General features: G+C 45.5%; 2 protein-coding genes across 4 annotated transcripts; both read right to left on the bottom strand.

Annotated features, from left to right (window-relative positions):
• Window positions 1-1,602: 1,602 nt before the first annotated feature.
• LOC125750250 (ceramide-1-phosphate transfer protein-like) lies at window positions 1,603-4,876 on the bottom strand. The gene is made up of 3 exons (XM_049027735.1): window positions 4,809-4,876; window positions 2,723-2,866; window positions 1,603-2,609 (listed from the first exon to the last, which is right to left on the bottom strand). Exons 1-3 carry the CDS (start codon window positions 4,874-4,876, stop codon window positions 2,045-2,047), a joined length of 777 nt encoding a protein of 258 aa, XP_048883692.1. The 3' UTR covers window positions 1,603-2,044.
• A 1,331-nt stretch (window positions 4,877-6,207) lies between these two features.
• On the bottom strand, window positions 6,208-12,929 carry LOC125750431 (uncharacterized). 3 transcript variants are annotated; one of them, XM_049028246.1, is made up of 6 exons: window positions 12,905-12,929; window positions 9,563-9,623; window positions 8,760-8,925; window positions 7,980-8,159; window positions 6,785-6,900; window positions 6,208-6,573 (listed from the first exon to the last, which is right to left on the bottom strand). In XM_049028246.1, the coding sequence occupies exons 2-6, from the start codon at window positions 9,575-9,577 to the stop codon at window positions 6,478-6,480; spliced, it is 573 nt and encodes a 190-aa protein (XP_048884203.1). In that variant the 5' UTR covers window positions 9,578-9,623; window positions 12,905-12,929; the 3' UTR covers window positions 6,208-6,477. The 3 variants fall into 3 exon arrangements, with proteins under 3 accessions (XP_048884203.1, XP_048884202.1, XP_048884201.1); XM_049028245.1 differs by lacking the exon at window positions 12,905-12,929 and adding an exon at window positions 10,805-11,174; XM_049028244.1 differs by lacking the exon at window positions 12,905-12,929 and adding an exon at window positions 10,538-10,653.
• Between the last annotated feature and the right edge of the window lie 23 nt (window positions 12,930-12,952).

Genomic DNA, 12,952 nt, shown 5'->3' with positions numbered 1-12,952 from the left:
GACACACGACCCGTGAAGCTGCCTGTGAGGGCAGAATGCTGGGCTGCTCGTCCCCCTCTTCACCAGGAGCAGCCTGGGATAAGGCAGCTGAGGACAGGTTCACGGTGTGCAGTTTCCTCTCCACAACCCCCAGTCCATCTATCCGCATGCCAATTTGCTTTGTTCCTTCTTGCGTCACACAGAGATCCCAAACTCCAGCTAGGGAGAGAGGGAGACCCGCAGCTGGGTGACACAACTGCACTGCGAAATCTGCTTTACGTAAGACAATTCCTTCCATTTACAGAAAGGCAGGATGAGTGAAGGCAAATTCTGAACTGCTGTAGTGAATTTGTTGAACACACTGAACTGAAGGTGCTCACACTTTGTAGGTAATTATCCCTCCGCCCAAAGGAATACATCATTTCCTGGTGGACTTATGGAATTCTGGGTAATGCTGTTTCATATAGTGATTGACTAGGCCTACATTCAGCATATACTGTATATTTAAAAAGTTATGTATTTAATATCTCACCAGTGGTAAAATGTTTTTTCTTCTCAGGTAAGGTCATTTAAATCATTGGTAAATCAGGTTCTGTAATATCTATTTTTGTCATTATTTAATTAACGTGCCATTAATCCATTAGGTGCAGTGGTTAGCACTGTTGCCTCACACCTCTGCGGCCCGGGTTCGAGTCTCCGCCTGGGTCACATGTGTGCGGAGTTTGCATGTTCTCCCCATGTCGTCGTGGGGTTTCCTCCGGGTACTCCGGTTTCCCCCCCACAGTCCAAAAACATGCTGAGGCTAATTGGACTTGCTAAATTGCCCATAGGAATGCGTGTGTGAGTGACTGGTGTGTGAGTGTGCCCTGCAATGGGCTGGCCCCCCATCCTGGGTTGTTCCCTGCCTTGTGCCCATTGCTTCTGGGATAGGCTCCGGACCCCCCCCCCGCGACCCAGTAGGATAAGCGGTTTGGAAAATGGATGGATGGATGGATTAATCCATTAGTGACACAAACTGACAAATGTTAAATGAAGACTTGACTTAGAAGCATGGCTACGGTGAAAGTTAAACTGAGGATTTATTTGGAATCTTGATTTTCTGTAGTTTATACTTAACGGTGAACTTCCTGGAGTTTAGTCAGTGAGCCTCCTCTTTCTTTGCAAAATCCTGGAAGTGAGCCGGAACGTCACAAGTACATTCACTGGTTTTTACTTTGACACTTTCTCTGTACCTTAACCAGGTGCCTTGCACAGGAAATTGCAGGATGTACGAAAGGAAGGATGAGAAATATAGAGAGCAGTGTTTTCCAATCCGGTCCTTGGGGATCCACTGACAATTCCCAATAGTAGACTGGTCTGTGGACTGGTCTTTGGACTGGCTGTGGGTCCTGGAGGACTTGATTGGGAAACACCGATGGGGAGAATGGGAGTTTGCGTGGCTCTAGTCTTAGGAAGTAGTTTCCAAGTCTCTGAATCACATTGTGATGAAAAGAGACGCACAGTGAGGATTTTCATGCTGACACAATCCAATACTGAAGGCAAAATGGCTGATCAGGCACTGGGCTACTGCTCAGAGTTAAAAACCTTTAATATGGGATGGAATTTGAATTTAAACATGTCTCTATGTGCTAAGGGCCACTAGCACTCTGAATCAGCCCTTTTGAGGCCTCTAGTGGAGAAACAGAGATACTGCGTGCGAGTTACCGCTGCGATGAAAGAACTACTTCAAAAATCCTGTGCTATAAAAACTTAAATAAATAAGATCTACACAGAAAAGTGTAGTGACTAATACATTCTGAATAGCATTCGGACGTTAATGCAACTCTCCTGTAACTGTTATTGTCACATAAAAAAACAATGACTTATTTATCACAAGATAATAAGTATTGCAGGTTGTTTCTCATCTCAGTCATTTCTGTTTTGTACTGCTTACGTTCATTGAAAGGTAAGATGACACTGTCAAGCCCCAGCATAGATCTGGAACACAGCAGACACACACCATAATTATTTACATTCCTATCCTAGATGGTTTTGCAGATGCTCACGTTGGATTCCGACAGGGCATCTATGGGAGATCCAGCAGGCCATGCTCCTCAAAAGCATTCTGGGTCCTGGAGTACACCTCCCCCAACGCCCGGGCCACCCTGTCCAGGACACGCCCTGCTTCCTGCTGGCTGTGCACGCACACCAGCTGGATCATCGCCTCCCGGTCAGGCATGGCCATGAAGGCCAGCTCCGCCGCGCGCTGGGCGATCCAGGAGTGGTGGTGGGCGAGGGTGAGTTGATAGGCCTCCCGGCACAGGTCTGACGGGTGTGGCATCTCGCCACTGGCATCTGGGCCCTCGCCCACCTTCTGGAGGAACAGCTGGAGCCACAGCAGGGCACGGTGGAGTCTGAGCAAAGTGCGGCAGCCGGATGGAGTCTGGGTGCGGAAGTTTACCAGGCCGCGGCTCAGCTCTGCCTCAATCATGGAGCGTACGGATCGGTACGAGTTCCCTTCGGCCTCTCGCCCAATCTCTCCCTCCCTTCGCATCTGTGCATCTTGCTGAGCTAGCTCGCGGATTATTGTGACTTTTTTCCGCACCTGCTGAGAGATGAAGGATACCACAGTACCCAAAGACTCCATGAACCTGAGGTCAGGGAGAGGAGGACTGTGGTCAGTATGGTCATTCAGATGTATTTAGTGGAGTGCGTCGTCTCTCTCCTTCAGTGTCATAAACGTCTAGGGCGTCTGGAGCCTTACTTGATGAGCTCATCCCAGCAGGACAGGTAGGGCTGCAGCAGGATGTCGGAGTCAGAGCTCAGTGTTGCACCCAGGTGGGTCAGTAGCCGTGAGACCTGGAATATCTGACCAGGACATTCTCTCACCAGGTCATTACTGAGTCCGCTGTCGGCATCCTGAGGGAGGTCAGACTAGGCAAAATGTGATAAAAATAATAAATATGCATTTTATTTAAAGGTGCCTTTCAAACACACTAGTGTTCAATATCTTTATGCTTTTATTTTATGCTTTATGCTTTTATCCAAAGTGACATATGTTGTTTGAGAAACCAGGGTAAGATAATCCCTGGATAAGTGGGGGTTAACGGCTTTGCTCAGGGCCAAGCACTCTGCTGATGCTGGGATTAGAACCAACAACCTTCAGATCAATTCAAATTCAGTTCAAATCACAAATATAGACTCCTATCTCACTGAGTCATACACCACACCCAATATAGTCGACTAGCTTCCTGATTATCCAGCACAAAGGTGGAAAGTTCAGGTTTAGAAAGTACAAATCCAGACTACAGTTTTGTTTCAACCAGCCAGTTGAGTCCTCTGTGAATGTGATTTTTTTTAATGCTTAACTGGTTGATTGAAACAAAAGCTTGATCCGGATTTGTACTTTCTGGACCCGAACATTCCACCTCTGTCTGTAATGGATTAGTTTTGTGAGTAACTCCTCCAACACTGGCAGTGTCAAGGTGAGCCTGCAGCATGTCGTAGACACAATGCATCATGGGTGGTTTGACGGTGTCACTTCCCAGCATGTTTTAGTGCCATTTGTCCTTCCCTCCCCTGTCAGGGTTGGGCTTCTCCCTCTTGGTCTTTGGCCCAGATTCCCCACACCATGGTGCTTCCTCACCCTCACCACCCGCTCTGGAGTCTGGCCACTCAGACAGGGACCCTTTGGCGACACACAGTCCGCAGCTTCTGCCGAAGAGGAAATCAGAGCTTTTCAGATGCACTGTTTCACCCATCCAGTCCTGGAATAGTTGCTATACCTGTTGGGTAACTGCAGAGGTAAATCAATCATCGTAGGAACAAAGGTCAACAGCTGTTATGCAAAGGTTAGGTATTTACAGGTATGCTGTTAGAAACATTTTTATCTCTGTTGTTTTATTGTAAAGGGAATGATGAAGACTATGACATCAGAGGATCTGCCCTTTGGAGTGATTGTGGAGTGGATAATGGCTGAGTGAGCTTTCCCACACACACACGAATAATCTCGCGACGAGTCGGAAATGCTGATGTATATCTGTAAGACACAGACACAGATTGCGGACCTGCCGTCTAATCATGAAAAGGCACACGGGTGGGGGCACACATCATGCTGCTCCATCACCCTCTTACAGGGGCTCTCTTCATCTCCCCCAATAAACAGACAGACTGTTGCATATAAAATTATTAAGTCGTGTCCCTCCCCCAATATCAAACTCTCTCCTACGCCATTGGCCCCTTCAGGCTCATTCAGAGGGCGTTTCATTACTGTAAAAAGATACTCAATTGCAAAGGAGTCTTCTTCAAACGGACAGCTTATTTAGAAAACATAAATGATAAGTATTTAAAAGGATACTCATTTGCAAAGAATACCAATTTTCAAAGGATACTCATTTACCAGAGTACTTCCAAAGGTAATTGATACTTATCAGAGTTGGGTAGTTCAGGTCCAGAGAGTGAAAGTCCAGACCAAGATTTTGTTTCAACCAACCAGTTGAGCATAAAGAGTCACAGTCACAGAGTCAACTGGTTGGTTAAAACGAAATCCCGGTCTGGACTTTTACTCCCCGGACTTGAATTACCCAATTCGGATACTTAGTCACAAAGCACACTAACGGATCAAGGGTATGAATTTCTGAATGATACTCATGATAGACGCCTACTTACGGAGCCAGGAGGTGCTGATGTAGAATGTAACAGCCAAGATGACTGTGAGGAGGAAATAATGCCTTTTAAAGTGGCTTCCTAGAGGTGAAGCACCTCTCATTCCCATTGCTGCTGCAGTGTCCACACGTCCCGCCTCCTCAGTGCAGTCCCGGCCCCCCCAGGCCCAACCTCATCGTCCTCACTTTAGCTCCGTTCCCCGGTCATCAGTCTCTCTGGTCTCTTCTTCTTCGCTGTGGATCTTTACCTTCATGCGGCTCATGAAAACCGCACCTAGATTTTTAATCTGTGCATCTGACCTCTGAGTTATTGATTCCGCTCTCAGCCAGCTTTTCTCTCCGCCCCCCCCCTTCGCGTCGCTCTCTGCTCATGATCTTCATTTGCTGTCTCCATAAAAGCGGTTCAGAGCTCCCTCCCCCCACTTTGAAAACATATTTGCAGCTGTCATAGGTAAAGCAGCCAATCAAACTCAGCAGCTTGTTATAAATGCTGGACCATCTCCGGCATGTCTGCGAGGTCAACGGATTTCGTATTTTCAGTGAGGCCTAAAGGCCTGCTCTACCCTGGCTTCTCCCGACGGAATCAGGTTTGAGAGAAAAACAATGAAAGTCCAATAAAAATGTCATAATGCTTAAACACGACCTTGATGAATGAAATACTGTGATTCATAGAACCAAATCGATACTGAGGATCATGTGAAAATGAACAGAATGCAGACTAAACGATTATGTGTTCTGTTTATCCTTTTTTGAGATTAAGGATTGCTATATTTTGTAATCTTATATTAAAACATTTTGTAAAAGTTTATGAAAAGAGTAGTAACTTAAATGGGACATAGCTGGGAATGAATTTTGTTTCTTCATCGTATATAATGAGTGTATACTGAATAATGTTAATTAATTTTGTGAAAATGGTCAGGCCAACATAAAAAGGTATTTTCTCTCTCCGCTGAGTGTCCGGAGGACTACAGTCCCAGTTTATCAGCGTCAGGCAGCCTGCTCTCTGGACGCAGAGCAAAGGACGTAATCTTATCGCACACATATATAGACACATGTGGACTTTAAGGGGACCCCCCCAGACCCACCCCTACAGCGGCGTCCATTTGCCCTCAGATGACACGTGCGGCCTTTAAGCCTTGGCTCACCTTTACCCGGGCATCCCTGCTGCTGCTCAGTCAGCCCAGCGTGAGCTGTGGCGGGCAGGAAGGTCCGGCTGGGACGCCGTCCCTAAGCTCTGTGCATCCCATGGCGAGGCTCAGATTCCAAGTCCGGCTAATTAAAACCCTTCTGGCAAAAGGCCCGATCTTCAGCAACATTCGACCAGCGCTGCACTGAGTCTGTGTCGCTGGGGCTAGGCCGGCCCCCATACCCCCCCTCCCCCCCCACCAGAGAACATTCTGGGAGGGCTACTGCAGGCCACATGGTGGGGCTGGTTACACGCGCAGGTAACCGTGCACCAATTTGTTTGCCCGATGTACATCCCTCAGAAGGGCGGCACAACAACCCACAAGTGGTGTAACTTTCCGTTGCAATGACAACAGCTCAACAAAATACTGGAAATTACAAACAAAACAATTATTGAGAGTTATAAATCTTTTGATGACATTTTTATTGATGACAGGACTGTATTTTAGTTACCAACATGCAACTCCTCAAATTCAACCAGGCCCAAGGCAACGAAAATAGATGTGAAACATCCATTTGTAAATTTACACCTTCCGGACCGAAAGCATAACTGTGGCAACAAAATAAAGAAATTCTATTACAAGAACACTGATAAACTCGCAACCGCAGCAGGAATCACTGGCTTAAAATGGAAATATTAACAAGTTAGCTTATTCTGGCATCCCATTGGCTAATACTTGGCCGCCTCCCCCTTCTGCCCTGCCATTGGTGGAGGAGTGAGGGTGGGATTGGCAACAGGGCTTGAAGCGTGGACCTGGCTTTGAGTCTGGGGAATAAAAAGAGACGGACAGGAAAAGGAAATGGCGTAACACTCTATTAGTATCACTGCATCTCTGCCTGACCAGCAGAAATCTCCAGCTTGCATATTAACAAATACATTTTTTCTGTCCACTACTACCATGAGGGTGCAATTCCACAAGGACTTTGCTCCTCTGCCCCGATTTCTACTCCACTCCCCCTAGTGGCAGCTACTGTACCATTCTTCCTCTGCCAGAGAACACCGTGGTCAAGCCTCTCTGGGGTTTTACGTGTCTGAGGGGCTGAGACTGCTTCAGCTCTCGAAGGAGCTCCGGACTGCTGAGAGAGAGTGATCCTGAAGGGTGAGGGCAGAGAGAGTGCGAGAGAGTGAGTAAGCTGCAAGGCACCCAAAGAGAGGATTTGGAACATACAGACAGTGGAAAGGATGATGCAAAAGCCATGTGATCTCAAGGTGAAGCCACTGTCTTTGGCTGGGTGATGAAACTTCACTTAGAAAAGCCTCTCATTCTATACAGATTACTGTGACGTCCATACTTCTCTGAGGAGTGACGGTCACATGGGATGAGATGGGATGGGATTGGATGGGATGGGATGAGATGGGATGAGATGGGATGAGATGGGATGGGATGAGATGAGATGGGATGAGACGGGATGGGATGGGATGGGATGGGATGAGATGGGATTGGATGGGATGGGATGGGATGGGATGAGATGGGATGGGATGAGATGGGATGGGATGGGATGAGATGAGATGGGATGGGATGAGATGGGATGGGATGAGATGGGATGAGATGGGATGGGATGGGATGAGATGGGATGGGATGAGATGGGATGAGATGGGATGGGATGAGATGAGATGAGATGAGATGGGATGGGATGGGATTGGATGGGATGGGATGAGATGGGATAAGATGGGATGGGATGGGACAGGATGAGATGGGATGGGATGGGATGAGATGGGATGGGATGAGATGGGATGAGATGGGATGGGATGGGATGGGATGGGATGAGATGGGATGGGATGGGATGAGATGGGATGGGATGGGATGGGATGGGATGAGATGAGATGGGATGGGATGGGATTGGATGGGATGGGATGGGATGAGATGGGATAAGATGGGATGAGATGGGATGGGACAGGATGAGATGGGATGGGATGAGATGGGATGGGATGGACACAATCACTACTGACATTCACATGCCACAGAAGGATAATGCACCGCATCAGTAAACAACTGAGGGAGAATACAGAAGGCAGTTTTAGACCCACAGTTAAGAGGTTGAGGTTTTCCTCTTTCCAGGTAAATACAGCTCTCTCTCTCTGGTCAGAGTTACAAAAAAATTCCCGCACAGAACGTACTGTGTGGTGTGGAGACAGAACTGCTGGATTCATGGAAGCAATCAGGGACTCACCTCCTGACACAGGGGACAGGGGTTGGGGGGGCGAGGCCCCGTTTCCAAGGGAAACCGTCACCATGGAAATGGGGGAGGTTGGCGTGCTGGGGCGCGGGGCTGACTCTTCTACTGGGACGTGGCGGGTGACCCTCTGCTGCAGCTCTGCCAGCAGCTGGGGACTCCCCAGGGAGAGGAACACTACGGGGGGACAGTGGAACACAGACAGAAGCAGGTCCTCAGCACCAGAGTCCCGGCTGTGACCCATCTGATGTCAATACCAGTGTGTCACTCTGACCCCTGACCTTTTCCAGCGACACACAGCATGATGCCAGACAAGAACAACAATTATAATACTTATTATTTTTATTATCTTTATTATTATTACTATTATTAGAGGTCCAAGCAGTGAAGCAGCTGGATCCATATTATTATTATTATTATTCATAAATTAAGTAAAATCTGTGGCTAACAAAAAAGACTTTCTGCTAAGATTATATATTATTGTATTAAAGTAAAAATATACGACTTCAAAGTCCAAAACCTGCCATCTCCTTTTGTGAAGAAAACCATTATTTAGGTGTAGTCATTCATGTCAAAGTCTCCTTTGGCCTTAAGTTTGCAGTTATTCCACTTAGCTGCCTTGTATCATGACTAAAGAGTGTAACTTGTCTTCGTGTGGCTGGGAATCGCTGTGTACTCTTTCCTAAGCTCATTTTGGAGCAGAAAGATCTATGTCGAAGTACCGAGTATTACACATGGACCATAAAGCAACACTGTAACAAAACAGGAGCAACGTACACATCGATGTCGTGGGAGTGTCATCTGGAGAGAAGCCATTTTGTTGGGGAGACGCTGGAGATACAGGGGATTTCTGGGGATTCTCCCCCAGGTCCTTAATCACCTGTGGGGGGCGGCCGGTAAGATCCATGGGTCCAGTACGGCTCTGATTCATATCTGGAGACAACTGCAGAAATAAAAACAGAGCACAAGGCAGCGAGGCAAGGAGGCTTTCAGAATTAGAAATAGACTTGTGCTACTAACATGTTCAGACAGCAGGTGGCGTAGTGACAAAAGGACACAGACATACAACCTGAAAAGTTTGGTCCTACAACTGTTTAAGCATTTAACTACAACTACAGAATAAAATGTCAACATATATTAAGGGGTAAAATTAAAGGTCGTTTAGATACTACAACTGGTTAAGCAATTTAATTAGTTTAACCAAATACACAGCTATTTTGTGAGTGCTAGTTTGTTTGGTACAAATGCTTCAGCACGAGCAATAACTTCATGACAAGCTGTAATGAAACGATCGATGAGGAACCACTTAGTCTTAGAGATCTGGCTCAAACGGTGATAAATACTAGACTCTATACTTAGCTTTCACTGAGGAGTCAAATACAAGAGATTTTGCTCTTTAGCCCCTGGGCTGTGCAGCGAAGGGGCTCGTGCCACACATTCCTAAGTGCTACTTTGGGTCTTATCTTTCAGGATCCAGCTTCTAAGAGGCTATGATTTCTGTGCTGGGGAGGACCTGGGGGAACTAGTGCCGAAACGCTGTGAATGAGCTCGACCCCACCCCCCCCACCCTCTTCCTCTACCTCATTCCTCTCCATGGCAGGTGATATCCAGCCAGCGATGAAAGTTGATGCTACAGCTTCTCTGTAAAAAACAGAGACGCCAATGAGAGTGGTGTGAGGCTCGTGGCTCAGAGGCTCTGCCTGTAACTGAAGGTGACTGGTTCGAATCCCCAAGTCGGCAGAGTGATGTCACCTGTGTGACCTTCTGCAAGGCCCTTAATTTGCAGTCCCTCCTGGGACTGGCTGCCCCTAATCCTGCTTTCTCAAAATGCACATCACTCGGCACGAAGGTGTTCGCTAAATAAATAAAATATAAATAAACAGCCTACCTCATTTGACGTATAAATATGGCTCTATACTCCCATTACAAACCATGTGGAAATATTTTTATATATGCATCTTTCAAAGCACTTATCATGTGGGCAGGGTTGCGGGGGGGGGACAGCAGGAAGACCCCGGAATACGCACAGAATCTCAGCATTGCGCAACTTCACATTCCACACACACAGAGACACACAAACCCTGGAGGTACGAAGGAGTCCCACTGCCCACTGAGTCACTGTGCCACATTCAGTCATTTTAGTAACCATAAATTGTCATTAAAGTTATTTTAATCATTCTAAACTAGTACTGAGACCTCATTTACTGCTAAACACTCCTAAAACACGTCACTCACATATTAAGGGTCAGTTTGTAGTCAAGTTAATGTTTCTCGATTTCACATTCTATTTATAGCAACTTAACCCTGAAGATAACTGAATATTCCTATGTGAGGTTTAATTTCATCCCGTTTTACGTTGTAGCAATAGTGGCTGTCTTTCAGGCATACAGCAATGGTTAATTACCACCATACAAGCGAAGAGAGATAATTATATTGTAAAAAGCAGCTCCCCGAGTTCACAAATAACCGAGACACATAAATCACAACTGCAAAAGGAAATTTTAAAATCACTGCACTGTGTTAAAGGCTAAGCGGCACATAATATTAATACATACTCAAGTAGGTGTCCATGTGACATTTTAATGCGTCTGTTTCCAGTTCAAGCACAGAAAATGAAATAAACTCCACTGCTACAACACATTAGGATTCAAAGTGTTCGTGATCAGCATTTGTCACTCATTAAAACTATCCTGCGTTGGAAACGCAGGTGGAAGATGGATGGACTTGCACTACTCATTTACAACATACGCAACTATATTATGCGAAATACATCCAGGTTACCGAAATTAAATGCGTACAATATTAAGGGATAATCGACTTACCAAACACGCCCCTTTTGCTCCAGGGACCCCAGCAAAGGAGGCTTGGGCTGACTTGGGCCCTTTCACTAACCAAGTCGCGGAAACTTTATAGACCACAGAAACGCGACGACTGTATATCCGATCACGAATAAACCGTACTATAGAAGAATCACAGTAGCGACCATAGCCTATATCATAACATTCATTTATAAGCCTTAGATGTCGCTTTTCTTCTAGACCCTGTCAAGTTATCCTTCTCCCACAACATCAGGTTACAGCGGTAGTCTAAATTAATGATTGACATCCTTTTAATGACTCACAAAGTCCATTGCTAGTTGCTCTTCTGGGGGATAATTTGTGACATAAAAAGCTTTATAAGCATTTCCATCAACTATACAAATAATCTATTCCACTATTTTTTACTGCATGTTTACTAGTTAAAATTAATAGCTAAGTATGTTACGTAACACCTCTGTCCTCACTGAGTGGTAGTCACAAATCATGGGAGAAGAAAATGATATGCATCTATTTTTTTACACATTTTTTTTTTGTAAGGTAGCCTAATTATCCGAGACGGATTACAGAACGTTCACTGTGTATATGTTAACTAGTCAGAATATAGTTTCGTTTCTTATTTATTTGAGTTATTACACGGCCATGCTTTTTTCACTTGGTAATAAAGGCAATGCCGATTATAAGAAATTGAATACACGTTGTGACCTTCGGCTAGCAAAGCTGAACCGGTAGCTTCACTAAAAGCTCCAGGCAAGTATTACAAGATTGTGAACCCAAAGCTGGGCGCCATGGCGGCTCTGCAGGGCTGGGGAGCCTCTGCTGTGTGTGGGTACAGTTTGCATGTTCTCCCTGTCATCCGATTTCCCCAAAACAATCCTATTTAGGCAGATTGCTGTCTCTGAACTGTCCATGGAGCACGATTGTGTTCTGTGCTCCGCGATGGGCCAGCATCTCATCCTGGCTGCGCTCCAGTCCTGTGCTGTATGGGATCGTCTCCAATTTCCCGATTATGTTAAAGCCTGTCCCAGTAACTGAGGGATAGGATGCATCATAGACTGTCCATCGCAGGGCACTGACGCACAATTACCTTACCTGCATGGACTGCACATTCAAAGCCGCAGGCAAATCAGCGTCGAATGTGTGAGACCCAGCTAAAAACAACTTTAAAGTAAAGCGATTTATATGTGCCCCCTGAAATAAATATCACAGCATTGTATTTCAGTTCATATTGTGATACTTTAATCGGTTCATCAAACGATATTACGCGGCTTAATTATACTGAACTTGACTTGTACCCTGAATATGTGATTCGCTTGAGGGTTCAAATGAACATTTTCCTAAGAGAACCAAACGTGCTATTGTGTATTTGTCAAGGCTTATTCGCTTAGCGCTGTTCCGTGTTTGGTTTTAAAAACCAAAATGGACAGCAGCTCTTGTAACCCTTGAGTTTTGCTACAGCTTCTCGGTTCATGCCAACAGATGTCACTCTAGTCTTTAGATCGTTAATTCCCAAAATGATAATGGGCGTATTATATCCACCCTGCATTAAGATAAGTAATGCAGAGCTCAAGCGGGATTTTTTAAATTACTAATTAAAGTACCAGAATTAATTCTCTCTGTAAAATGACGGCTTTTATTTATATCTAAGTAAACTTATTTTGTATAGAAAGCTAAACACACTCTGATCTGCTTTTGACATTGTTGCTGTACTACCAAGTTATATTCATTCATGTTAATTTACATACACCATTATAACAGTAGGACCAATAGTGTACTGTAGTACACTATTATATTTAGGGTTGGCGTGAATGTGCACGGAATATACTTTTCCTGCTGTTCCAAGGATGCAAGCATGTAGTGGCAACTTTGCAAACTAATCACACTAAATCCATATCTGTTTTCGCAGTTGTCAAACAAGCCACCGAACAATTCTTCTTGTCTGCCGAGTTTCTGCATTAGTTAAAAGTGGAATTATCCAGTTTAAGAGATTAGGATCCACAGAACTATGCGTTCGATAAATCCTGCGAAAACGTGTAAATCCAACCACCCCCTCAGGCAATGACACAACACATCAATGCTGCGCCCCAGAACTTAAAACAATCTTACTGGGCTAGTTCTGCAGCTGGGACGCGCTTGTATGTTGTTAGCGTGGTT

Source organism: Brienomyrus brachyistius, chromosome 10 (assembly GCF_023856365.1).
Source record: "Brienomyrus brachyistius isolate T26 chromosome 10, BBRACH_0.4, whole genome shotgun sequence".
NCBI classification, from domain to species: domain Eukaryota; kingdom Metazoa; phylum Chordata; class Actinopteri; order Osteoglossiformes; family Mormyridae; genus Brienomyrus; species Brienomyrus brachyistius.
Note: the sequence above shows the minus strand (reverse complement) of the source record. Positions and strands in the feature narration are given on the sequence as shown.

Bases quoted from the DNA above. Each gene is read 5' to 3' on its own strand.
- LOC125750250 (XM_049027735.1), bottom strand. From the start codon at position 4,876: ATGAAGGTAAAGATCCACAGCGAAGAAGAAGAGACCAGAGAGACTGAT. The intron at 2,867-4,808 runs GTGAGGACGATG...GGATGCCGACAG, and splicing joins GACCGGGGAACGGAGCTAAA to CGGACTCAGTAATGACCTGG. The intron at 2,610-2,722 runs GTAAGGCTCCAG...CCCTGACCTCAG, and splicing joins TGCTGGGATGAGCTCATCAA to GTTCATGGAGTCTTTGGGTA.
- LOC125750431 (XM_049028244.1), bottom strand. From the start codon at position 10,560: ATGTCACATGGACACCTACTTGA. The intron at 8,926-9,562 runs GTAGAGGAAGAG...TTATTTCTGCAG, and splicing joins CTGCCATGGAGAGGAATGAG to TTGTCTCCAGATATGAATCA. The intron at 6,901-7,979 runs GTGAGTCCCTGA...CTCACCCTTCAG, and splicing joins CCTGTCCCCTGTGTCAGGAG to GATCACTCTCTCTCAGCAGT.